Source organism: Hylobates moloch, unplaced genomic scaffold (assembly GCF_009828535.3).
Source record: "Hylobates moloch isolate HMO894 unplaced genomic scaffold, HMol_V3 SCAFFOLD_8, whole genome shotgun sequence".
Classification (NCBI taxonomy): domain Eukaryota; kingdom Metazoa; phylum Chordata; class Mammalia; order Primates; family Hylobatidae; genus Hylobates; species Hylobates moloch.
The window spans coordinates 91,199,456-91,226,066 of record NW_026652283.1 but is presented as its reverse complement, the minus strand read 5'-3'; the positions used below and the strand labels follow the sequence as shown (position 1 = coordinate 91,226,066).

The window sequence follows — 26,611 nt, the reverse complement described above, 5'->3', positions numbered from 1 at the left end:
TGTTTTCTAGTGTAACATTTCACAAAATATTAACAAAAGATGTGTACCTGTACTGCTGTGCTACACACTGTGCTGGGTGCAGTTGGAGGGTTAGGTCTAGACCTTGCCCTTGGGGGTCTCCCAATCTGGGGTGGGAGAAAAGAAAGTGGGGCTTAAAGGGGATGAGTGGGTTGCATAAGAGGCCTAATTACATCCTGACATAGAGGTGCCATAACACTCTTTGTGTCCATGGGAAGAATGGTTCAAAGAGATACGTGTTGAGGAAGACAGTAAGTAAGAGGTGAGGTGAGCAAAACTTTGGAACCAGATATCCTAGGCTCAAACCTAACTGGTGCCTCTTTGAACTCCAGTTTCTTCAGCTGTGAGATAGAAACAGTTCCCACCTTTCCTGGTTGTTGCGAGGTTGAGGAGGTACAGAGCAGATGCTCATAAATAGTAATTGTTATTTTAAACAATAGGTCAGTTTCATGCACGTCCGTGTGAAGAGACTACTAAACAGGCTTTGTGTGAGCAATAAAAGCTTTTAATCACCTGAGTGCAGGTGGGCTGAGTCTGAAAAGAGAGTCAGTGAAAGGAGATAGGGGTGGGGCCGTTTTATAAGATTTGGGTAGGTAAAGGAAAATTACAGTCAAAGGGGGGTTGTTCTCTGGCGGGCAGGAGTAGGGGTCGCAAGGTGCTCAGTGGGGGAGCTTTTTGAGCCAGGATGAGCCAGGAAAAGGACTTTCACAAGGTAATGTCATCACTTAAGGCAAGGACTGGCCATTTACACTTCTTTTGTGGTGGAATGTCATCAGTTAAGGCGGGGCAGGGCATTTTCACTTCTTTTGTGATTCTTCAGTTACTTCAGGCCATCTGGGGGAATACGTGCAAGTCACAGGGGATGTGATGGCTTGACGACAGAATAGAATGGGCCTGTGAGGCTGGAAGGAGGTATTCTCCTTGGTCTAAGAACTATTTGCCTTGTGTGGGAAGAGATTGATAGGTGGAAGTTTCAGCGGGGAAGTAGGTGGGAGTGACCGATGTGAAGGAGAAAAACTGGCCGTGAGGGACAGAAGTTGGAGAGCTAGCTGCTTGTCTAGCCACCTTATCAGCAGAAGCATTGCTATGAGAGACAGAAGTTGGAAAGCTAGCTGCTTATCTAGCCACCTTATCAGCATAAGCGTTGCCTAGAGCAATGGGATCTGATGCCTTTTGATGCCTCTTGCAGTGAATGACCTTAGCTTCCTTTGGAAGTAAAGCGGCGTTGAGTAGAGTTTTCATTAAAGAGGCATTAATGATGGAGGACCCTTGTGTAGGGAGGAAGCCTCTTTCAGCCTATATGACCGCATGGTGGTGCAGAATATGAAACGCACCTCTATGCGTTTGACATAGAGGTGTTATGGCACCTCTATATCAGTATTTAGAATCAGTATAGATATTGACACGTAGTCCTTTTGCCAAGAGTGAGGGCTTGAGTTAAGGCAACTATTTTGGCTTGCTGAGAGGTAGTGGAGGGGGGGCAGAGTGGTAGCCTCAATGATAGATGTGGAAGATACTATAGCATAGCCTGCCTTTGCTGGTGAGTGGCGATTAGGCCTGGTGGAACTGCCATCAATAAACCAAGTGTGATCAGGGTGAGAAACAGGGAAGAAGGAAATGTGGGGAAATGGGGTGAACGTCAGGTGGATCAGAGAGATGCAGTCATGAGGGTCAGGTGTGGTATCTGGAATAATGGGGGAGGCCCGATTGAAGTCCAGGCCAGGAACAATGGTAATTGTGGCAGATTCAACAAAGAGTGAGTATAGCTGAAGGAGCCAGGGAGCAGAAAGTATATGCATCAGGTGTGAGGAAGAAAATAGATTTTGGAAATTATGAGAGCTGTAGAGAGTGAGTTGAGCATAGTTTGTGATTTTGAGGGCCTCTAAAGGTATTACGGCAGCAGCAGCCACTGCACAGAGACATGATGGCCAGCCTAAAACAGTAAGGTCAAGTTGTTTGGACAAAAAGGCTACAGGACGCGATCCTCGTCCTTGTGTAAGAATTCTGACTGCACAGCCCAGCACTTCGGCTGTGTGTAATGAAAAGGGTTGGGATGAGTCAGGGAGAGCCAGAGTGGGGGCAGTCTCTAAAGCTGTCTTCAAGGAATGGAAAGAGGAATGGGGAAAGGATTTAGGATCTATGGGGTCAACTGGGTTTCCTTTTGTGAGTTTATATAATGGTTTTGTTAGGATGGCAAAACAAGGTATCTAAAGGTGAAAATATCTAACCATGCCTAGGAAGGAAAGGAGTTGTTGTTTTGTAGAAGGGGTTGGGGTTTGAGAGATTAGTCGGACATGATCGGCAGGGAGAGCACGTGTGTTTTTATGAAGAATTATGCCGAGGTAGGTAACGGAAAAGAAATTTGAGTTTTGGAGGGAGATACCTGATATCCTTTGGAGAATAAATGTTGAAGGAGCAGAAGTGTGTCTTGTTGAGAAGATTCAAAGGAGGGGCTACAAAGAAGAAGGTCATCAATATATTGAATAAGGTGAGAAGTGGAGGGGTGGAAAGAAAGTAAATCATGAGAAAGAGCTTGGCTGAAGTAATGAGGGCTGTCCCTGAAACCTTGCGGCAGCACAGCCCAGGTAAGCTGCTGGGACTGATGGGTGTCAGGGTCAGTCCAGGTGAAAGCAAAGAGAGGCTGGGACGAGGGGTGCAGGGGAATAGTGAAAAAAGCATCTTTAAGATCAAGAACGGAATAATGAGTTGTGGAGGAAGGTATTGAGGACAAAAGAGTGTACGGGTTGGGCAGCACAGGGTAGATAGGCAAAACAATTTGGTTGATAAAGTGCAGATCCTGAACTAATCTGTAAGACTTGTCTGGTTTTTGGACAGGTAAAATGGGGGAATTGTAAGGAGAGTTTATAGGTTTTAGAAGCCCATGGTGTAGCAGGTGAGTGATAACAGGCTTTAATCCTTTTAAAGCGTGCTGTGGGATGGGATATTGGCATTGAGCAGGGTAAGGGTGATTAGGTTTTAATGGGATGGTAATGGGCCTGTGATCGGTTGCCAGGGAAGGAGTAGAGATGTCTTATACTTGTGGGTTAAGGTGGGGGGATACGAGAGGAAGATGTGAATGAGGCTTTGGGTTGGGGAGAAGGGCAGCAATGAGATGTGACTGTAGTCCGGGAATAGTCAGGGAAGCAGCTAATTTGGTTAAAATATCTCAGCCTAATAAGGGAACTGGGCAGGTGGGGATAACTAAAAAAGAGTGCATAAAAGAGTGTTATCCAAGTTGGCATCAGAGTGGGGGAGTTTTCAGGGGGTTTGAAGCTTGACCGTCAATACCTACAACAGTTATCAGGGCGAGGGAAACAGGCCTTCGAAAAGAAGGCAATTTGGAGTGGGTAGTCCTTGTATCAATTAAACAGGGGATGGACTTACTCTCCACTGTGAGAGTTACCTGAAGCTCAGCATCTGTGATGGTCTAGGGGGCTTCCAAGGCAATGGGGCAGCGTCAATCTTCAGTCACTGAGCCGAGCAGATCTGGGAAGGAGTCAGTCAGAGAGCCTTGGGCTAGAGCTTTAGGGGCTCTAGGAGTGGCTGCCGGGTGAGCTGGGCAGTCTGCCTTCCGGTGGGTCTTTGCACAGATGGGACATGGCTTGGAAGGAATCCTGGGCTGCGGGCATTCCTTGGTCTAGTGGCCAGATTTCTGGCACTTGAAGCAAGATCCTGATAGAGGAAGTCTTGTAGCAATGCTTGACTGCTGCACGTTAGGCATGTGCGGCTTAGGCATTTTGAAGTTCTTGTATGCTGGAGGTGTGGCTAGGTTTTGTCTCACAGCAGAGGCAAGTAATTGTAACTCAAAAATGCATTGCCGTCTGGCTGCTTCCTCTCTATTACTGTACACCTTGAAGGCGAGGTTGATTAATTCCTGTTGTGGGGTTTGAGGGCCAGATTCTAATTTTTGAAGTTTTTTCCTAATGTCAGGAGTGGATTGGGTGATAAAATGCATATTAAGAATAAGGTAGCCTTCTGGCCTTTCTGGGTCTAGAGCGGTATAGCGTCTAAGGGTTGCTGCTAAGCAGGCCATGAACTGGGCTGGGTTTTCGTCTTTACCTTGGGTAGTTTCTTTAAGCTTGTCATAATTAACAGCTTTGTAAGCTGCCTTTTAAAGCCTTTCAACTAGGCAGGAAATCATGTAATCTTGCCTAGCTATTCCTGGGGAATTTGCCTGGTAGTTCCATTGGGGATACTTTCAGGGAACTACTCTAATGCCTTCTTGGAGGTCTGGCTCATGAAGCCGGTGGTTATCAGCGTGAGATTGGGCTAGAGAAAAAACTCTTTCCTGTTCATCTGGAGAGAGGGTAGAAGTCAGGGTGATATTTAAGTCACTCCAGGTTAAATTGTAGGACAGAGTTAGATATTGGAATTTCTGTATATATTTAGTGGGGTCTGATGAGAAAGAGCCTAAATGCTGACTGATCTGAGAGAGGTCTGATAGAGAAAAAGGTACATGTACCCTGACTATGCCTTCAGCTCCAGCCACCTCTCTAAGAGGAAATTGTTGGGCAGGTGGGGAAGAGCTAGTCACGGAACTAAACTGTAAGCCAGACCGGGTGTGAGGAGGGGAGGTGGTGGAAGGATTATAGGGTGGAAGAGCGGAGGCTGAGGAAGAATTGGGACTTAGCTCGACCTGGCGACGAGCAGCCTGAGGAGGAGGGGAAAGGTCAGATGGGTCTGTAGAAAAGGAAGACTGGAAAGACTCAGCGATGCTTGGGGTTGGGACTGAGGGGACAGGCAGGAGGGAAAGAAGGAGGTTTTGGGAGGAATCGCATGGGGAACAGAGACTAGGGAGGGAACGAAGTGTGAAAAATACCTGGACGTAAGGCACCTCAGACCATTTGCCCATTTTTCGACAAAAAATTATTTAGGTCTTGTAGGATGGAGAAATCAAAAGTGCCATTTTCTGGCCACTTAGAGCCATTGTCAAGTTTGTACTGGGGCCAAGCAGTGTTGCAGAAGAAAACAAGGCATTTTGGTTTTAGGTCAGGTGTGAATTGAAGAGGTCTTAAGTTCTTGAGAACACAGGCTAAGGGAGAAGAAGGAGGAATGGAGGGTGGAAGCTTGCCCATAGTGAAGGAGGCAAGCCCAGAGAAAAGAGAGAGTAGAGACACAGAGGGAAGGGGTTCGGGGGTTCTCACCCTCCAGAAAAGCGGGAAAGGGATCGGGGCATGGAAATAAGGGGTTGGGGCACAGAGATAAGAGGTCGGGGCACGGAAACAAGGGATCGGGGCACAGAGATAAGAGGTTGGGGCATGGAAATAAGGGATTGGGGGTTCTTGCCCCCTAGAAAAGCAGGACTTGCCACTGAGGGTGAAGGAGAAGGGGTTGAGGGGTTCTTGCCTCTCCCCCAGAAAAGCAGAGAAGGGGTAGACACACAGAGAGAAGGGGTTGGGGTACTTGCCCCTCCCCTAGAAAAGCAGGACTTGCTGCTCAAGGTGAAGGACCAAGGCAGGTGTTCTTGTGTGGTCTGACACCTCTGAAACATGGGTGAATAATCAGAGGGGCGTCCCTGCAATGATTAAACACCAAGGGAAGGCTGCCTTCCTAGTCCGTGACCAGCGCCGGAGTTCTGGGTCCACGGATAAAACATGTCTCCTTTGTGTCTACCAGAAAATGAAAGGAATTGAAATTAAGAGAAGGGAGAGATTGAAGGGTGGCGCCAAGATTGAAAGGAGAAAAGTTGAGGGATAGTGAGGGAGGTTGGAGAAGAGAGTAAAAAGAGGCTGCTTACCGGATTTGAAATTGGTGAGATGTTTCTTGGGCTGGTCGGTCTGAGGACCTGAGGTCGTAGGTGGATCTTTCTCACAGAGCAAAGAACAGGAGGACAGGGGATTGATCTCCCAAGGGAGGTCCCCCGATCCGAGTCGTGGCACCAAATTTGATGCGCGTCTGTGTGAAGAGACTACCAAACAGGCTTTGTGTGAGCAATAAAAGCTTTTAATCACCTGGGTGCAGGCGGGCTGAGTCCAAAAAGAGAGTCAGTGAAGGGAGATAGGGGTGGGGCCGTTTTATAAGATTTGGGTAGGTAAAGGAAAATTACAGTCAAAGGGGTTGTTCTCTGGCGGGCAGGAGTGGGGGTCGCAAGGTGCTCAGTGGGGGAGCTTTTTGAGCCAGGATGAGCCAGGAAAAGGACTTTCACAAGGTAATGTCATCACTTAAGGCAAGCACTGCCCATTTACACTTCTTTTGTGGTGGAATGTCATCAGTTAAGGCAAGGACCAGCCATTTACACTTCTTTTGTGGTGGAATGTCATCGGTTAAGGCGGGGCAGGGCATTTTCACTTCTTTTGTGTTTCTTCAGTTACTTCAGGCCATCTGGGCGAATACGTGCAAGTCACAGGGGATGCGATGGCTTAGCTTAGGCTCAGAGGCTTGATAGTCAGATCTAGTCCTGCCTTCATTTTTACCTTGTATTTTATTTATTTTTAAAATTTTAAACTAATTTTTTTTTTTTTTTTTGTAGAGACAGAGTCTCTTCATGTTGTCCAAGCAGGTCTCAAACCTCAAGTGATCTGCCTGCCCCAGCCTCCCAAAGTGCTGGGATTACAGGCGTGAGCCACCACACCTGGCCTGTATTTAATTTTTTTCTATGGAAACTTCCCAAAACAAACAAAAGTACATAGGATGGCATAATGAATCCCCATGTACCCCTCAGCCAGCCTTGACAGTTACCAACATGTGGCCAAGCCTATTTCATTTCTACCTCTACCCCCTTCCCATATTAGAATAAATCCTGGACATCGTATCATTTCGTCTATAAGTGTTGCTGTCTAAAAGAGATCATCTTACCTTTCAACAGATGGTAATTGCACTGCAGAACACCACCACAACCAGCCGCTACCTGCGAGTCCTCCCGCCTTCCACGCCATACTTCGCTCTAGGACTGGGTACGTTCAGTATTTGTAAGTTCATTAGTAGTAGTGGTAGTAGTAGTGGTGGTAGTAGTAGTAGTGGTAGTAGTAGTAGTGGTGGTAGTAGTGGTAGTAGTGGTAGTAGTAGTAGTGGTGGTGGTAGTAGTAGTGGTGGTAGTAGTAGTGGTAGTAGTAGTAGTGGTGGTGGTAGTAATAGTGGTAGTGGTAGTAGTAGTGGTGGTGGTGGTAGTAGTAGTAGTAGTAGTAGTAGTAGCAGTAGTAGTGTGGATTGCCTCAAAGTCACTTGCTGGGCTTGCTGCCAGTTGCTGACTCCCACCCTGAGTCTAGGGCCTGGGCCTGGACTTCCCCCATCAGCAGTCCTTGAGGGCTCCTCATCCTCCACCAGTCCTTAGAGCCTTGACAGCTCCTTTGTCCTGACTGCCTCCACCCAGGCACTGGTCCTGCTATCTCCCCACTCCTCGTGCTGCCATTCTCCTCAATCAGGCCCTCTGCATTCCTCACTTAAGCCTCGGCAGCAGCCCCCCAGCCAGCCTTCCTACTTTAGTGTCACAGTGTTTGTCTCAAGAACAACTCTGATCATGTCACCCCTGCTCAGAAATCTCAAAAGTTTCTCTGCTATCCACCAAAGAAATTCTAAGCCATAGGGCCAGGCATGGCCCCACCTGACCTTTCTGGATGGATGGTGTCATTTCCCCTCAGGCTCTGGCATGCTTACCTGGAGTTGCCACCCTTGCAGCCTGCTCCCCTCGCATGCCCTTGTCCTGCCATCGGCACGGCTTTGGCCCAGAAGGCACTTACAGAGCCAGCCCTGGCAGTGGCTGGGGTCTGTACCAGCTGAGCTCAAGCCCTGGTGGCTGGCTGCCCCCTGGATCCTCACTTGTCACTTTTGTCATGCACAGGGATGTTCCCAGGAAAAGGTGGAATGGTGGCTCCTGGAATGACCTGCCAGTACATTGTCCAGTTTTTTCCCGACTGCCTTGGGGATTTTGATGATTTTATTTTAGTGGAGACCCAGTCAGCCCGCACACTTCTGATCCCCCTGCAGGCTCGGAGGCCGCCCCCCATGCTGACATGTGAGTGTGCACCGTAGCTTCCCACAGATTCAGTTAAGGTTGGAGAGTCCCCATAAGGACTGCCTGCCTCTCGGGTTCCCTTTGTAGCAGCACGCAACTTGGTTCTCTTGGGCAGGGGCTGTGGGTCCTGCAGAGGAAACTGCTAGCAGCTTCTGTAGCCATCCACAGTGTCAAGCCATGATTGTTCTGCTTGCTTTTGGGTTTTCTCAGTGGAGGTTGACTCACAGCGGGGGATGAGGCCAAGAGTCCAGCTAACCCCACCATAGGTTTTGCTGGCTTATGAACATCCTTGAGGGGACCTGTGCCACAGTGGGCAAGGAAGAAGTGCTTGTGCACCCTGAGGAGTCCTAACAGGTCGTTGTTGTCCTCGTGGCTGTGGGGGTAGGAGTCCTTAGCAAAGCTGGCTTCAGCTGGGCTCCCTCAGTGACAAGCTTCTACAATTGGGCATAGGCTGGAATTTGGGACCATGATCCCCCTTACTTCTGCCATAGCCCCCAAGGACCATGCTGGGTTGCCCTGGCTGAGCATGAATCCACAATGGGCACTGACTTCTGCTGCTCTAGCCAGGAGTGAATAGAGTCCCATGGCACTATTTCCATGTGGCCAGCAGCAGCCTGGGCAGAGCCCAAGTGGGTGCAGGGTCAGGACATGTCCCCACTCATCCTGTCTACGTAGGGTGCTGGGCTGGGACCAGCTGTCCTGATCTCTGGACCTCAGGAGAAGCATGTCAGTAGGGCTTAGAGTGACCTGTTGTTTCTCTTGCACATATTCTTCTGTGGCTACAGTGTCACCGGTGTTGGACTGTGGTTACTGCCTCATTGGGGGAGTCAAGATGACCAGATTCATCTGCAAAAATGTGGGTTTCAGTGTTGGCAGGTTCTGCATTATGCCCAAAACAAGCTGGCCACCACTAAGTTTCAAGGTGAGTGATCACAGGTTGCTAACTGGAAAAAGTACAAATCCATCAAAGGAAATAATCCCCAGAGGAACTTGCTAGAGTATACCTATGATTGGAAACACACAGAACGTAGAGTGTTGTAAACTCTCTATGCAACTGCCACAACCCGAATGAGATGGATGTGTAAGGGGACCAGTGTTGTAGTTCTGGTTATGTCACTAATACCTGTACTTGCTGGGCAAGCGGTATCACCTCTCTTATCCTTCAAGCTCTGGCTCAAATGTGACTGCAATCACTCGTTCAGTCCTTCTTTATTGTAGCAAATGACTGAATAGTTCAGAGGTTACAAATTGGCTGCCCTTTGGCCAAATTCTGGTATTTATTTGGCACAGCACTTAACATTTTTTGAGCCAACATTTAAAAATAGATTTGGCCGGGTGCGGTGGCTCACACATGTAATCCCAGCACTTTGGGATGCTGAGGCGGGCAGATTACCTGAGGTCAGGGGTTTGAGACCAGCCTGGCCAATATGATGAAACACCGTCTCTACTAAAAATAAAAAATTAGCCGGGTGTGGTGGCATGCGCCTATAGTCCCAGCTACTCAGGAGGCTGAGGAAGGAGAATCACTTGAACCCGGGAGGTGGAGGTTGCAGTGAGCCGAGATCGCACCACTATACTTCAGCCTGGGTGACAGAGTGAGACTCCATCTCAAAAAAAAAAAAAAAAAAAAAAAGGAGATTTTTACATAAAGTTCTACATTTCCAGTCCTTTGAAAAATTGGAAGATATGCAGGCCAGGGCCAGGATTCACTGTGAGCCTGTTGGCCAGGGCTAGGGGCAGGCCCTGTGTTCCTTGTCCTAAGTGCCCAGCTCCACCAGTCCCAAGAGCATCCCAGCACTGACACCATCCATTAGCATGCTGACACCATCCATCAGCACTGACAGCATCCATCAGCATGCTCGCACCATTATTTTTCTCATAGCAAAGATATTTATTTGTACCCAGAAAACAAGGGATACATCTAGAGGACGACATTTCAAGATGTTCCAAGAAAGACATTTCACTCATTTCTGTTACTGACCAGGGTCTTGTAGGCATGGGTTTGTGTCCCTGGCATGCTAAGTGACTTCTTGTGTAGGCACTGGGGCTGCAGCTCTCGTGACTCAGGAGCTTGTAGCCAGGGGTGGGTCAGGGTTGGAGGCAGACACATATGCTAGCACCCGTGACACTGGGTGTTATGGTAAGGAAAGGACAATGTGCTTTGGGAGCCCAGGAGAGGGCCCACTCAGCTCACCTCCTGAGTGAGACCTTCTCACATGCCTGTCACTTTGTGTTCCAATCACTTGGTGATGGTGTTCCTTGTACCTCCTGCCAGTAGTCAGCTCTTCACAGATGTTCTAAGACTTACACTCCTTAACCTTCAGACCCTCACCTGGTACCTGGTGATGGCTGAGTAAATGCCTGCTGAATGAATAAGCCTCAGTTTCTTCATTACCATGTGACTGGATGATCCTTAAGTTCCTTCACATTGCAAAATGGATGTTTGAAGGAGAGAAGTTTGCAATCTGAACACTGGCTTTTACAATTTCTTCCATACTGTTGGGTAATCTGCTTTTCTTTAAGGCCATTGCAACCATCGGCTTTGTTGAACAACCTCCTTTTGGAATCCTGCCTTCGGTGTTTGAGTTGGCCCCGGGACATGCTATATTAGTGGAGGTAGGTAATCAGACATTGGCATATATTTCCTCAACTGCTTGCATGCTTGCATTTGTCTCTGTTTTCATGACTCAAGTGTCCAGTCCCATCCCATATCCCAGCCTTAGTGACTTCTGGGTAGACGCATATTCTTGCATTCTGTAGGGTGATGTCAGATGTCATTTGACTGTCTTATGAGCATTTTCACAAAGCAAATGCAGATAGCCCTAGCATCACATCACAAACCTGAGCCTCACTAGTCCACACCTTTAGTCTGGGAGCCACCTCCACCAATGTCCAAGCTGCCTCCAAGATCTTCCCTTGGTTCTTCAGTCTCTCTTGGGTCTTCCCTCCCCCAGGCCCCTCTATCATCTGGTACCTGATTATTGTGGTTATTGTGGCTTTGTTCTTGCTTTCCTGCTTCATCCTCAGTTTGTATAGTCAGCAAGGCCCACCTCCGTTACGCCTCATCCTGAACCTCTGCAGAAGCTCTCAGCAGTCGCCCCTGGCTATGGGCATCTCCTTTCCTAACTGGCCCCTTTTGCTGCCCCCTTCAGCTGATCACACCTGCTTGCTGGTCCCCAGAGGTGCCCATGAGAAATGGTGATACTTCCTGTCCCTGTTGCAGCACACTGCCACTCTCCCCGACTCCTGGTTTAGGAGTCTGACTCCACTTCATGTGACTGGGTGTGGGCTGCCACAGACATGCTTGGCCTTTCACACTAGCCTGCCGAGGGAGGCCCCTGACATTCAGGAGCAAAAACTGTCTGGCTTCTGGGGGGTGGATTTGGCCTGTGCTATATCACCAGGTAGTGAGATCCAGCAGCCCTTATTAGTTCTTAAACTCAGCTGCACATTGCAATCACCTGAGAGACCTGGAAACAACACCAAGGCCCTACCCCTGAGGTTCTGAGTTGACTAGACTGGGCTGTGGCCTGGGTGCCGGACTTCTAAAGTCCCCCAGGGAATGCTGGTGTGCAGCCAAGTTGGAGTTCAACTGCCACAGCAACTCTGCCATGATGTCAGGAAGGGCTTCCTCTTATCAGCTGCTTTCTAGTTTCAAGCGCCCAGTAGGTTCTGCAGCCCCAGGATGTGGCTCTCTTATTCATGTCCCTGCTGATCTGATCCCTGATGAGAAACTAGTTCTTGGGATTGAGACTGAGCCAGTTCAGGGGCGTTGTCGGGCCTCATCTACTGCTGAGGGGCAGGTTGGGTCTACAAGGCCCATACACGGGCCAGGTTCCCTGTTCTCTTGGTGTAGTCCAGGTCTTGTCACAGGCTCATCAAAGCTTTAAGGAATTGGAGCTGCTCTGCCCTGGACATGCCCCTCATCCCGTCCTCCTGGGATCTCCAAGTAAAGGAAGAGGGTAGCAGCAGGACTCTTAGGGGAGCAGTGAGGGAGCCAGGGGAGGCTTTCCCCTTGGCAATTCTTGCATATTTTGTTTATTGATTGATTGGGATTTTGTCTGTTCCAAAATGTATTCATAGTTCCAAATAAGAACTACATTTGCATTATTAAAAATTCAAAAGAGAGACTGGGTGCAGTGGCTCAGGTCTGTACTCCTAGCACTTTGGGAGGCTAAAGCAAGAGAATTGGGAGTTAAAGAGCAGCCTGGGCAACATAGTGATATACTGTCTGTATAGACAATTTTTAAAGTAAAAAATAAATTCAAAAGAGCCAGGTGTAGTGGCTTTGGGAGGTCAAGATAGGAGGATCACTTGAGGCCAGGAGTTTGAGGTTACAGTGAACTGTGATTGAGCCACTGTACTCCAGCCTGGGCAACAGAGTGAAACCCTGTCTCTAAAAATAAATAAATAAAAATTAAAAACATTCAAAAGATGCAAACAGGTAAACAGTGAAATGCTCCCTTTCACCCCAGTTCCTTAGCCATCCAGAGGCCACACCTGGCCAGTTTTCTGAGTGCCCTTCCAGAGATAGTCTATGCCCAAATAAGCAACTGCACATGTTTTTTGCCCCCCCATTTTTTTCTTCACACACAAAGTTGCCCACTCTATACTCTGTTCTTTGCCTTGTGTTTTCTACTTAACTCTATATCTTAGAGATCATTCTCATAAGTTTTAATAACTGCATAGTATCCTACTGTGTGAATGGACCATAATTTAGTTCAGCAGTCTCCTGCTGATGGACCTGAAGATTTTTTTCTGATCTCTGGCTACAAATTATGTATAAATTATACATACATCACTCTGTCCAAGGATGAGTCTACCCACAGGACACAGTCCTTGAAGTAGATTTGCTGATCCAGGGCTTTGTGCCCTCATAATTGTAATGCATGTTGTCAAAATCCTTACCATGCAGATTGTACCAATTTATACTTTCAACAGCAATATGTAAGGGTGTCTGTTTCTTTACACCTTTGCCAATACAGTATATTATCAAACTTAGAAACTGTTCGTGGACATTGTATATAAAAACATATACAAAAATAGAGAGAATGATGATCATCCATGTATTCATTACTCATCTTCAGCAGTTGTCAACTCTTGGCCAATCTTATTACATCTATACCCCTCTATTTCCGTCAGCCAATCCCCACCCTCTTCTTCTAGATTATTTTGAACAAAATCAAGACAAAATATCATTGCACTTAACAGAATGAAACTAGACCTGTATCTCTCACCATATGCAAAAATTAACTTATTAATAAAATGGATTAAAGATTTAAATATAAGACTTGAAAATGTAAAACTACTAGAAGAAAATGGGGGAAATCTGTATGACATTGGTCTGGGCAATGATTTTTTGTATATGATCTCAAAAGCACTGGCAACAAAAGTGAAAATAGTGGCCAGGTGCGGTGGCTTAGCACTTTGGGAGGCTGAGGTGGAAAGATTGCTTGAGCCCAGGAGTTTGAGACCAGCCTGGGCAACATAAGGAGACCCTATCTCTAAAAAATTTTAAAAACTAGCCGGTGTGGTGGCATGCACCTGTGGTCTCAGCTACTTGGGAAGCTGAAGTGGGAGGATTGCTTGAGCTCAGGTGTTAGAGGCTGTAGTGAGAAACGATCACACCACTGCACTCCAGCCTGGGTGACAGAGCAAGACCCTGTCTCAAAAAACAAAACAAACAAATGAACAAACAAACAAAAAAACATGAGAAGACAAATGGGATTACCTCAAATGAAAAAGTTTCTACGTGGCAAAGGAAACAAGCAACAGTGAAGAGACAATCTGTGAAATGGGAGAAAATCCTATCACATCTGAGGAGGGGTTAACTCCCAAAATATATAAGGAACTTAACGCAATAGCAAGAAAACAACCTGCTTTTTTTAATGGGCCAAAGACCAAATAGACATTCCTCAAAAGAAGACATATAAGTGGTCAACGAGTATATGAAAACATTCTCAACATCATTAATCATCAGGGAAATGCAAATTAAAACCACAGTGAGCTCCCACCTGACACCCATTAGAATGGCTATTATCAGAAAGATGAAAGGTAAGTGTTGGCGAGGATGTGGAGAAAAGGGAATCCTTGCCCACTGTTGATGGGAATGTAAATTAGTACAGCCGTTATGGAAAATAATATGGAGTTCCTTCAAAAAATTAAAAATGGAACTACCATGTGATTCAGCAGTCCTACTACTAGGTATATATACAAAGGAAATCTGGCTGGGGTGCAGTGATGTGATCATTGCTCACTGCAGCCTCTAACTCCTGGGCTCAAAAGATACCATTTAAAAGATATCCACACTCCTATGTTCATTGTGTCATTCACAATAGGCAAGCTATGGAATCACCCTAAGTGTCTATTGATAGAGGATAAAGAAAATGAGGTATATCGGCCGGGCGCGGTGGCTCACGCCTGTAATCCCAGCACTTTGGGAGGCCGAGGCAGGCAGATCACCTGAGGTCAGGAGTTCGGGTTCAAGAAAATGAGGTATATGTACACAATGGAATAACAGCCTTGCAAAAGAAGGAAATCCTGTCATTTGCGGCAACATGGATAAGTCTGGAGGACGTTATGTTAAGCCAAGCACAGAAAGACAAATACTGCATGATTGCACCTGTATGTTAGACCTTAAATAATTGAACTCATAAAAGCAGAGAGTAGAATGGTGGTTACCGGGGCTGGGGGTTGGGGGAATTGGGGAAAAAAATAGAAAACAAATCATTGCATTTATGACAGCTCACCTTCTGCTCTTTGCCAGTATGAGTGGTAAAAAGCCATTCTTCTGGATGGTTTTCATTGACATTTCTCTTATTATGGATGAGGGTATGTGTTGTCATTCATTTAAGGGCCATTTGTATTTTGGTCTCTGTGAACTTTATCTTCATATCCTTTCAGCTTGCTCACTGCTTTTCTCTGGGGTGGAGCTAGGGTAAAACACTTGGCCTTAGGAGTAAGGTGGGAGGTGGCAGGGAGGGGAACAGTGAAGAGCAAAGAAAAGGGTGTGTGTCTGAGAGGAGGAGGGTGGGAGGCAGGGAGGGTGGAAGCCCTTTAATGGGAGGTAACGGAACAACCCTTCTCTCCCCCAGGTCTTGTTTTCCCCAAAGAGCCTAGGAAAGGCAGAGCAGACCTTCATCATCATGTGCGACAACTGCCAGATAAAGGAGCTGGTGACCATAGGTGGGCTTGAGTGTACTCCCAGGGGCAGGGCTGGAGAGGCTGCCCCAGCTCCAGGGCCCACTGACCGCACTAGCATTAGCAGCAGCCCACCTGTTCCCTCTCTGTGTCAGGAGCGCACATTAAGAATGCTGCAGCCTCCAGCTGCCAGAGTCTAGTTTCAGGCCCATTGCTCTGGTCTGACTTTGGAGACCCAAGCCAGTGTGGCCTCCAAGACAGTCCAAGGAGCCTTCTAGCAAGAGACAGATGGAAACCTGGGGTGAAATCTTTCATTGTTTCATTTTGAAACTCACTTTGATCTCCTTTGGGGAATTGCTAGTGGCTCATACATAAACAGCCAGAGCCACCTCTAGATTTCTGTAGGGTTAGAAGAGGCATCCTAGGAGTCGTGACAAGATGCCCCTGGCTGCTCCTCCCTCCCTTCCCTCCCTCCCTCTGTCCTTCCTTCCCTCTTTTCCTCCTTCCCTCCCTCGTTTTCTCCCTTCTTCTCTCCCTTCCTCATTAATTGAGTGCCTTCTATATGCTAGGTTCTCAAAATCACCTCCTTTTGGTCTTCAAAGATGTGAGAACATTAACCTGTGTGCGGATATCCCCCTTTTCCCTCTAGTGTGAGCTTGCAGGAATCATGGTCAAGGCCAGCTGCATGTGGATGGCAGCATGGGTCCTGCAGCAGCCTTGGCCTGATTTCAGCCCTAGTGAGCCTTCACTGACTTCACTTACCCTACTTTGGCAGGAATTGGGCAGCTGATTGCTTTGGATCTGATCTATATTTCTGGTGAAAAAAGCCAACCAGACCCTGGAGAGCTCACAGACTTAACAGCCCAGCACTTCATACGATTTGAGCCTGAAAACGTTCGGTCCACGGCTAGGAAGCAGCTGATTATTAGAAATGCTACGTAGGTAACCCCTGTGTGTGCCCCAATACCCAACCCTTCTCCTGGCTTACCTGGCCCTGAGTCCCAGTGAGACAGGAGGTCCTTCCAAGGGCCTGGGGAAGACTGGGCACAGAATGGGTATCCAGATTCAATTGAGGGATCCAGATTGACCCAGTCTATCATGGAAACCAGTAGCCACTCTTGGCTACTTAAATTTAAATAAATTAAGAGCTCACTTCCTCAGTGGCACCAGCCAGATGTAGCTAGTGGCTGTCATATTGGACAGTGCATATCTGTAAGATCTCCATCCCTTCAGGAAGTTATGTTAGATAGTGCTGCCCCAAATCATCCTGGACCATCCCTAGGCAGCCCCAGCTTTCCAGAGAGGACATACCATGCCTGAGTAGGGGAAGCCATCCAATTCCCAGGGGCAGACAGACTATAGTCTGTGGGTTTCATTCTCCTTGCCATTTATTTCATGACCCACCTCTGAGCACCACCATGACACCAGGACAAATCTCAGGGAGCCTCCCAACCAGGGCTGCCCTGGGGACCCGAGACATTACACAGGACTCTGTCACCCCTCCCCTGGGATAGCTGCAAGTCCTGCCCCTCCTATGCTATGGAGTGGCCACTGTTCCTGTTGGCAGCCAGTAGGCACATATCTTTCTGGACACAGCTGTCCTGGGAGCCCATAACAGGAAAGGCAGAGGGCAGGATGGGGTTGATGTGGCAAACCTTGGAAACTCATGTGGTGAGAGACACTGCAGAAGATCTTCCCAATATTGGGGGGTGATGCATAGCCTCCTCCACTTTAATGATTGGAGCATGAGTTCCTGAGTTACCGTGTGCCCTGAGTCATGGTAGGTCCAACCTCCAGCTGCCATGGCTGGGAAGCGAGGAGCTCTCTTACATAATCTCTGTCTTAGACCCTCTCACCCACCTGCTGCCCCTCACCTAGGTCCCCCCGCCCAGGTTCCTCCATTGGAAGGGTGTGAAGGCTGACCTAGTCTCTTCCTGTTCCCAGGTCCTTTCCTGCTCCCTCCTGGAGCAGGGCAGGGAGGCATGGAGTGGAGGGACCTGGTCCCAGCAGAACTGGGACATGGCCTTGGATGCGTTGCTCCCACAGGCACGTGGAGCTGGCCTTCTACTGGCAGATCATGAAGCCCAACCTGCAGCCCCTCATGCCTGGAGAAACCTTCAGCATGGACAGCATCAAGTGCCACCCCGACAAGGAGACCGCCTTCTCCATCATGCCGAGAAAGGGGGTTCTCAGCTCCCACACAGACCACGAGTTCATCCTGAGCTTTTCTCCTCATGAGGTTCAGATGGTGTCATCTCAGTAGCCACACATGGTTGGATCATGTATTTAGACCCCCCACCTGTGTTCTTTAATCACACTGAAGCCACAGCTGGGTCCACTGAGGCGCCATCCTGCCCAGGCCAGCACTTGGCTAAGTTGGGTTGGAGTACACACCTGGTTTGTGGGGCGAAGCAACTCATTTTGTCTGGTCCTGATCCCAGACTCACCCCATCTGCAGCAAGACCCTTGGCCGGCTTCCTCAGCTCTGGGTGTCTCCCACATGTCTACTATGGCAAAAAACATTACCATCCCCATGCATACCACAGCAGCCCCTAGAGAGAGTGAGGTACAGGGACCTGAGGGCAAGGTTAGCACAGCACTGGCCCCAGCATGGAGGGAAGCCCTGTGGGCCACGGTTAGGCTAGAAGGGAATTCGAGCTGGGCATGAAAAGGATGCTCCGGGGCCATTGTTAGTGGGTTTGGGGCTGAGATGAGTGATCCTGCCTCTGGTCCCAGCATCCAGCTGCCTCGTTGTCTGTCCTGGGAGGGTGTGGTGCTTCAGACACTTTGAGGGGCTTTGTCAGCATCAGGAAGGCCTTTCCTTTGCTTCTTGCTCCCAGGCCCAGCTGAGACAGGCCCCTGAGTCCTGGCTCATGTTCTGGCAGCAACTTCACTTTTCCTAAGGAGGGGAGGAGGCAGCAGGGAAGCATCCCTGGGTTTTCAGAAGGTCCTTCTGGTGGCTAGGCTAAGGAGAGGAAGAATTCCTGCCATGCCCCAGCCTTCTCCAGGACAACCTGCTGGAATGCAGTGGTGTTTTCAGGGCACTGTGTTTGCCTTGCAGCTGAGGGATTTTCACAGTGTGCTCCAGATGGTGCTAGAGGAAGTCCCAGAGCCTGTAAGGTGAGAGAAACTGGGCCCTGGATGAGAAGTGGGCAGCTGGGCCTTCCCCCACCCTGAGGGTTCTCCTGGGGAAGGTATCAGGTGAGGGGGAGTGGGCAGCCTGGTCCCCACAGGCTTTGGGGAGTGCGAGCATTTTTTTGCCTTGCCCTGGCAACCCAGCCCTGCAATGGGCTGAGCACACTAAGCTTGCTACACTCACTATGAGGCCACCCCAGGAACTTTGGAGCTGCACCCCAGGCCCATTGCTGCTCTTGGGGAGCCAAACTGGGGGGCCCTCGGTGGTGGTGAGTGCGGAGGGAAGGCTTTGCCCCCACGGTGTAAACCTTCAGGCTGGGGCTCCAGTCAGCCCGGTGCAGAGAACCCAGGCTGGAGGGCTGCAGAATAGTCCCTGGAGGCAGCAGGGCAGTGCCCCTGTCCCAGTCCTTAGGCTAAACCACTGTCACAGCCATCGGTGCTCGTCACCTTTCAGGCACTGGCTAATGCCTCTGATTTAGGGGGCTCAGGAGCTGTGGGCTAGGCAGTGTTTTCTTTTCACAAGGCCAAACGTGGGACAGAGGCAGGGACACTCTAGGACATGCTTCCAGGTGTGCTGGCTCCTAGCTAACTGTGGGTTTGTGTTTAGTTCAGAAGCGGAGAGCCTGGGGCCCTCCTCCTACTCTGTGGATGATGTGATCGTCCTGGAAATCGAGGTGAAAGGCTCAGTAGAACCTTTCCAGGTTCTCTTAGAGCCATATGCCCTCATCATCCCAGGGGAGAACTACATTGGGATAAATGTGAAGAAGGCTTTTAAGGTAGGTCATTGTCTCTCCCCTGCCTAGGCTGGCCGAGACAGTGCTGACATGGGTACGAGTGTAGGGAGGATGTAGCAGGAGGGGCAGATGGTAGCAGCCACTGCATGGAGGCTGAGGCTGTTCCCAGGGCTTTGAACCCAACTTGACTTGCACAGATGCATAGACCAGGCATGGCTGTCTTTTGTCAGCCTCCCAGAATCCTCTGAAAGTTAGGGCTATGGAACCTATTCCCATCCTTGGCAGAGTATGTCAGCCACATGCACTGCAGTGTGGAGGAAGGATGCTTTTGGGTTGGGAGGCCCATGGCTTTGGGTGGCCAGGAATTAGCCGGGAAGTGTCATATGGACTCTTTACGAGCCCACGATCCTACAGTCCTTCAGCAGGTACAGAATTGACATGAAGGGGCAGTAAGTGGGCAGCCCGGTCTCGGGTGTCTTTCAGATGTGGAACAACAGCAAGTCACCCATCAGATACCTGTGGGGGAAGATCAGCGACTGTCACATCGTTGAAGTGGAGCCTGGCACGGGGGTCATAGGTACCTTGGGGACTGCAGGAGGGGTTGCGACCAGCCTGGGGCTGGCTCAGGAAGAAATCTTCAGCGTTAAAGGGGCTTGTGCAGGGCTCTTGGTGTCCTATGACTGCTCTGTGAGGCCTGGGAAGTGAGGGACATGAGAAGTCTGTGCAAGCCAGATGTCTGGGCCCAATCATAGGAGGAAACTGCCTCTGCTGCTCCTCTCCACCTCTCCCTTTCCCTCTCTCTCTCAGAGCCCAGTGAGGTCGGGGATTTTGAGTTGAGCTTTACTGGGGGTGTCCCTGGCCCCACAAGCCAGGACCTGCTGTGTGAAATCGAAGACTCGCCCTCGCCAGTGGTGTTACACATTGAGGCAGTCTTTAAGGTGCTGCAGGTGGAGCTGGGCAGTGGGGTGGGCCCAGGGAGGTAGGTGGCAGGGCTGGGACACAGAGCCATCCCCAGGTGGCCCAGTGACAGGCCCCCTGGGTATCTCAGGGCCCTGCCCTCATCATCAACGTCTCAGCCCTTCAGTTTGGTCTGCTCCGCCTGGGGCAGAAAGCCACAAACTCCATCCAGATCCGGAACGTCAGCCAGCTCCCAGCCACATGGCGCATGAAGGAGAGCCCAGTCTGCCTCCAAGAAAGGCCTGAGGATGTAAGTCGGGCACTAGTGGTTCCTCCGGTGACCCCACAATGAGCCCGTTTAGCTTGCCCTGGTGAAACTTGCCCTGGTGTGTTTAGATCAGAGCTTCGAGGCTGGTGGAGGAAAAGCCTGCCTGGTGAGTTCGGCCTGGCGGTGCCTCCAGTTCTCTCTGCTGAGGAGCAGCTCAGCTCCTCTCTATAGCCAAATGTAATCCCCCGTCAGCATTTCCTGTGCCTTTTCGTTACCATCGGATTCAGAAATAGGATGTAGGTTTCTCCCTCAGAGCTGCCTGAGGCAGGAAGAGATGGGCAGCTAGGTTGAGCAGGAAGCCTCCAAGGCTGCTGCTGCTCCGGCCACATTCCCACCTCCTCCCCACTCTCTGGAAGGTTCGGATCCTCCCAGGGATCTGCTACCAGATGGCATCTGGTCACAGGCTGGCAGCCCAAACCCAAGGCTCCAAAAAGAAAATTCAAGATTTATTTCCACTCAAATAGCACTTTTCTTTTCACTATAAAAGTAGGAAAAAAAGCAGCTAAGTATTATCATAATCATATTTAAATGCAATGGGTGATCTGGAACAAGACAAAGTCACACAAATCACCAGCTACTCGCAAAGTGCCCGCAGTGAGTCATACATCACTGCCCCTTCACCACGGCATGGCTGCAGCTCCCTGGTGGACTGCACATGTGAGACCTTGGCCATGTCTGTTTGGTGACCACACTCTCCTTCTGGCTGCTTCCCACCAAGGTCCCCATCCTGCTTGCCCACTTGCCCTCCAAGTCAGAACACCGCACACTTTTCCTTCTGTATCAAGGAGCCCAGGGAAGGCAATCCAAGCCACGCATATACCTTATTGTGCTAGTGTGCATTCCCTTTCTCCAGGAAAGTGGACTTTCCTTTCCATTCCTGGGAGGCCTCGCTCCTTTACCTGATGGCCTGTAGCTGGGCACTCTGAAACCTAGAAGTTATGACAGTGTGCATCAAATTGCCAGCGCCATTGCCAAGTACCTGTTACACAGGCTTGGAGTTCAATGCTTTCCCTCCCAGGGCTCATTGATCTCCCACCATGGATCCTGAAACCACAAAAGACTAAGGCTGGGGCTTGGGCTGGGATGGGGCTGGGGGCAGGCTGGCATCAGTATCTTTAGTGTCCACGTTATGTTTAGCCAAGAACCCTTTCTTCAAATGAAACTTTATGCAAAAGCCTAGTACATAGAATAAACTGTGATTGCTCCAGCCACCCAGAGACCCCCTTGTTCGGCACCTCTGCCCCATCCTGCTTCTCCCCACATTCCAGTCCCCTGCACTTCCAGGGATTTCCTGGGATTTTCCAGAGCACAGTTAGAAGCTTACAGACCTCAGCCAGCCTCTTCATTTGACAGAGGAGAGACTGGAAGGGGCAGGGCTTCCCCAGGGTCATACGGCTGATGGGTAGCAGCATTGCATCTGATCCCTCTTCTCTAGTTTCCAGTCTGTGGTGTTCTCCCACTGTGAAGAATAACTATTATAATGGAAATAATTGCCAATGTTATAGTATTGTAAGATAATCCCCTCTCTACAGTTCTCTGCATGCTATTCTTTTGAGCTCTCAAAAATAATGTTGGGGTTTGGGGTTTGTTAGATGGTCTCAGATTAGAGGACACAGAGCTGCTGAAACCCAACCCTAGACTACAGCCACCCCCAGAGCTCCAGAGCTCCAAGGGAGATGCAGATGAGCAACAAAGACAAAATAAAGCAAAGTGGCTCCTTCCTTACAGGGACAAGTGTCCTCTCAGTCAGGACAGGAAGAATGGAATGTAAAGAGCCCTCCCCAGATGGGGACACTTTTCTTCCTGCTCTTTCCCTTCCCCTCTCCCTTTGTGTGTGTGCCTGGCGTGGGAGGAGGGGCAGATGGGAGCGGGGCGGGAGGGGGCAGGTAAATGAGACTGAGCCTGCAGTGGGGGACAGAAGGTGGGGGAAAGACCACGTGGGTGCAAAGGAGAAATCTGTGGCCACCACAGACTCTCCCCTCCCCTAATCTAGTGACCTGGTGGCTTTCCACAGTTGAAGCTGCTCAGAGGGCCACCCCCCTAGTTTGGCTCACCAGCTCTCCTCTGGCTCCCCAGCTCTCCCCATTTTCCCTGGAGCACCTCCCTCCACCTTCTATCTCTCACATCTGGGCCAGGGCATGGGGCCCTCTGACTTATGTATTCCTTTACTTGGAGACTCAGTTTCTATGCTCTAATCCTGAGACTCTTGTGGCTGTGGTCCCCCACCTGCTTGCCTGTTTCTGGATCCCAGATGGCTCTTGGAAGAGCTGGGGCAGCTTAGGAGTGACCTTGGTTGGGCATGGCCAGCCCCCAGTTCCTCTGCAATTCCAAGTGTCCTCAGTGCTTATCCTCCTGAGTGTTCTCCGGGGCAGGTGTCTCCCTTCGACATTGAGCCTTCGAGTGGCCAGCTTCATTCTCTGGGGGAGTGCAAGGTGGACGTCACCTTGGAGGCTCTGCACTGCCAGCATCTGGAGACCGTCCTGGAGCTGGAGGTGGAAAATGGGGCCTGGAGGTAAGGGGGCCATGGGAAGAGCCACTACAACAAACTCTATGAATATTCGTGGTGTATTTATCTATATTATATATTTATCTAGAGATGTTCTGGATTTAAAACTATTGAATCCAGAAAATTAGTATTCTATAAAATTTGTAAATTACTGAAAAGAAACTCAAAATGACTAATAATCCATTCCCTAGAGATGATCCACTGATAATATTATGTATGTATCTTTCTAGGGTGTGTGTATTAAAAAGACATAAATTAGTATAACTACTTTCGAAACTACTTTAGCATCAGCTAGTGTTTGCCCTTCTGAGTATACTCCCAGGGAAATCCTTATACATGCACGGTGGGAGATGTGTGCTCATGTTGGAATGCTCAGGCTGGACTGTTCCTACAGGAAAAACTAGAAAAAACCACTGTCTGTCAACAGGAGAATGGACATTTAAAAAGTGTGACATATTTAAATGAGCACATACCATTGTATTCTGGGAGGAACATGCTAGAGGTTCCACAGGTATTAGTAGTATTCCTTTTTTTCTTCTTCATTCTCCCTCTGCTCCCCCACTTCCCTCCCTCTCTTTCTTTCTTTCTAGTGGAAAACTTTTCACATATATAAAAACAGAGAGAATAGTATAATAGATCCCCACATTCTCTTTCCTCCCTTCAATAATTGTCAACTCACTGCAAGTACTGTTTCATCCATATCCCGTATCTCCTTCTCCCCACTCCTTCCCAAATTATTTTCAAATAAAATATTCATTTTCCTGCTGGGCATGGTGGCTCACGCCTGTAATCCCAGCACTTTGGGAGGCCGAGGCAGGTGAATCACGAGGTCAGGACTTCGAGATCAGCCTGGCCAATATGGTGAAACCCCGTGTCTACTAAAAATACACAAATTAGCCAGGTGTGGTGATGCTCGCCTGTAGTCCCAGCTACTTGGGAGGCTGAGGCAGAAGAATCACTTGAACCCTGGAGGCGGAGGTTGCAGTGAGCTGAGATCGTGCCACTGCACTCCAGCCTAGACAACAGAGCGAGACTCTATCTCAAAATATATATATATATATATATATATATTCATTTTCTTAAGCTGGCTGGTGATAATATTTTGTTTCTAAAGTTGTGTGGAGTAGTACATAGATGTTGTTTTATTGTTAAACTATATATATGTTTAATACTATATATTATATATATAATATATATATAACTATATATATGTTTTATACTCATTTTTGCGTATATTTGGTGTTTCATTGTAAAAACATTTAAATCTCTATGGATGCTCTTGAATTATCCTCCAAAAAGACTGTGTCATTTTATACTTCTGCCTATAGTGTGTGAGACTAGCCATTACCCCACACTCTCACCATGAAAAATGTTGTTGGACTTTGTATACTTGACTATCTGACAGTTGTTCGAATGTCCTCTCCTGTGATAACAAATACAGGTCTAGGTATGAGTCTTTGCACTAGTCCTTCAGGGCACTTTGCGGGCATTAGATGTGAAGGCTAAGTCTGCCTGCAGCTCAGAGGAAGGGCTTTCTATTAAGCCTTTTGCTTATTTCCTTTCCTTTTCTGTCTCTGTTCTTTCTCCTGAAAGGACCTTGTATTATCAGAATGTTTACAGTAGCAAGTGATGGAAACACAGACATTACCAACTCAGGCAAAAAAGAGGAAGCACTGGCTCATGTAACTGGGCATTCCCAACTTGCTGAATCTAAGGTCCCAACCCTTTCCCTTTGTCTGGTCTTCTGCTTTCTCTCTTTCTCTACCCTCTTTCCCCCTTCCCTACCTCCATCCCAGCCCCAACACTCACATCTGCTGCTCTTTGTGGGCCTTTCTCTTCCCTGTTGACAAGGGCCTTTGCACTCTGCCCTGGGGAGAGGCCACTTAGAGCTCCAGGCTCACACACTTCCAGCTTAACAACCTCTGAAAGCGAATCTGGCTCTTTCCAGAGATAGGCACTGATTGCTCTTGTGTGGGTCGTGTACCCGCCCCTTCCCCTGCTGGGTGACAGGGAGGATCTGTCTCCAGAAGAAGCAATCATGTTTTGAAATTTCAAGCTTTGTTGTTCTTGCATCTTTCCTTTTCTATAGTAATCTGTTATAGTCTTATCAATGCAACAGCCTCTCAGATTCTCCCAAGAAAACTAATTTCTGTTTTCCCAGATGTTGGAGTTCTTCTCCTTTACTTTTTGAGTTTTCTTCTGCTTCTAGTAATCTTTGCCTGTCCGGTCCTGTTTTTGAATGGAGGAGGAAGTTGATTTGCATAAGGAGCTAGTGGTGTAAGTTTCTTCTGAGTAAAAGGGGGTAGATGTGGAGAGCACCCCTCTTCTAAGGGGTGAAGTACATGTGAGTCACCACCCTCAGAGCACACAGCTAGCCTGAATCCATCAGAGAAAGGGACCTTTGGGGAAAACAGCCCTAAACAAACAGTGGAGAAAACCCACATTGGCCAGCTACACAAATCAATCCATGCCTTCATTCATAAATAAGAATGAAGGAATAGCATCTTTCTGGTTGTTTCTTCCTCGTGACAGTTGAGAGGTCCAGTGTTACTGCAGGCTCTGCCCTGGCCTCTCTCCAGCATGACACCCACAGTCTTCAGTGGGGGCAAATACTGTGGCAGCCCAATCTTTTTCTTAATTTTCAATTTTAATTTTTATTATTTGTACAAATTTATGGGGACATGTGCAATTTTGTTACATGCTTAGATTATATAGTGGTCAAGTCAGGGCTTTAGGGTATCCATCACCCAAATAGCATACATTGTACTCATGAACTAATTTCTCATCACCCATTTCCCTCCTACGTCCTCACCCTTCCGAGTCTCCATTGTCTGTCATTCCAATCTCTATGTCCATATGTACACATTTTTAGCACCCACTTGAGTGAGATCATGTGATATTTGACTTCTGTGCCTGGGGCAGCCCACTCTTTCATGTGTTGCTCTGACCTCTGGGGCTGGAGCCCTGACCTGGCTAAGCCAATCGATCTTCAGCAGTGCTTTGCTCAGCTCCCCCGCCCTTTGATGCCCTCATTCCATCGTTAAGGATTGCATTGCACGTAACCTGTGCAGGGATTCCAAGCAGCAGTTTTGTTCTCTGTTTTACCAGTTAACCTGATCACATTGTTTCTTTCTCCTATTTTCTTTTCCTTGTTTGCATAACATTTTATTTGCTTTATTATCTTTTACTTCAAAATTTTCACAAATAGGGCATTTGCTTGGTATTACATTTCTTTGGATTCACAATTTGTCTGTTTGGCACAAAGCTAGCTTTCTGCCTGTGTCAGCTTTGAGTGTGCCTTCCTCACTAAGCTTAATCATTTTTAGCTTGATCATTTTGATTTAAAGTGAGATATGTACAACTCTTCTTTTCACTTGAAGACTTAGAGTCTATTGTAGGGTTATTAGTTGGTCTAATTTCAATATTGTTGTGTCTCAAGGAATAGGGAGGCCTGAGGAGAGGGAGAGAGATGGGAATGACCAGTAAGTAGAGCAGTCAAAATGCACACAGCATTTACCAGTTGAGCCCATTGTCTTATATGGTTGCTGTTTATGGCACCCCAAAACAATTATAGTAGTAACATCAAAGATCACTAATCGCAGGTTACCATAACAGCTATAACAAAAAAGTTTGCAAGACGTGACACAGGGACATGAAATGAGGACATGCAATTGGAAAAATGACATTGATAGGCTTGCTCAATGCAGCATTGTCACAAACCTTCAATTTGTAAAAATCACAGTATCTGTGAAGTGCAATAAAGCAGAGCATAATAACATGAGGTATGTTTGTAACTGAATTTCTTACATAGATCAATTTGGACTTTTTTCTTGGCCAGGCACAGTGGCTCATGCCTGTAATCCTAGCACTTTGGGAGGCTGAGGTGGGCCGATCACCTAAAG

At 48.3% G+C, this 26,611-nt stretch overlaps 1 protein-coding gene across 7 annotated transcripts in view; it reads left to right on the top strand.

The window, feature by feature from the left end:
* DLEC1 (DLEC1 cilia and flagella associated protein) overlaps positions 1-26,611 on the top strand; it is a 91,628-nt gene that overhangs the window by 45,991 nt on the left and 19,026 nt on the right. For all 7 annotated transcript variants that reach the window (XM_058442444.1, XM_058442446.1, XM_058442442.1 and 4 more), the window contains 13 exons: positions 6,824-6,911; positions 7,796-7,969; positions 8,755-8,891; positions 10,493-10,585; positions 15,064-15,154; positions 15,885-16,047; positions 17,156-17,348; positions 18,171-18,229; positions 18,852-19,020; positions 19,462-19,555; positions 19,786-19,916; positions 20,027-20,185; positions 22,576-22,715. In XM_058442444.1, coding sequence (XP_058298427.1) covers positions 6,824-6,911; positions 7,796-7,969; positions 8,755-8,891; positions 10,493-10,585; positions 15,064-15,154; positions 15,885-16,047; positions 17,156-17,348; positions 18,171-18,229; positions 18,852-19,020; positions 19,462-19,555; positions 19,786-19,916; positions 20,027-20,185; positions 22,576-22,715 — 1,691 coding nt within the window. The remainder of the gene's footprint in view (positions 1-6,823; positions 6,912-7,795; positions 7,970-8,754; positions 8,892-10,492; positions 10,586-15,063; positions 15,155-15,884; positions 16,048-17,155; positions 17,349-18,170; positions 18,230-18,851; positions 19,021-19,461; positions 19,556-19,785; positions 19,917-20,026; positions 20,186-22,575; positions 22,716-26,611) is intronic.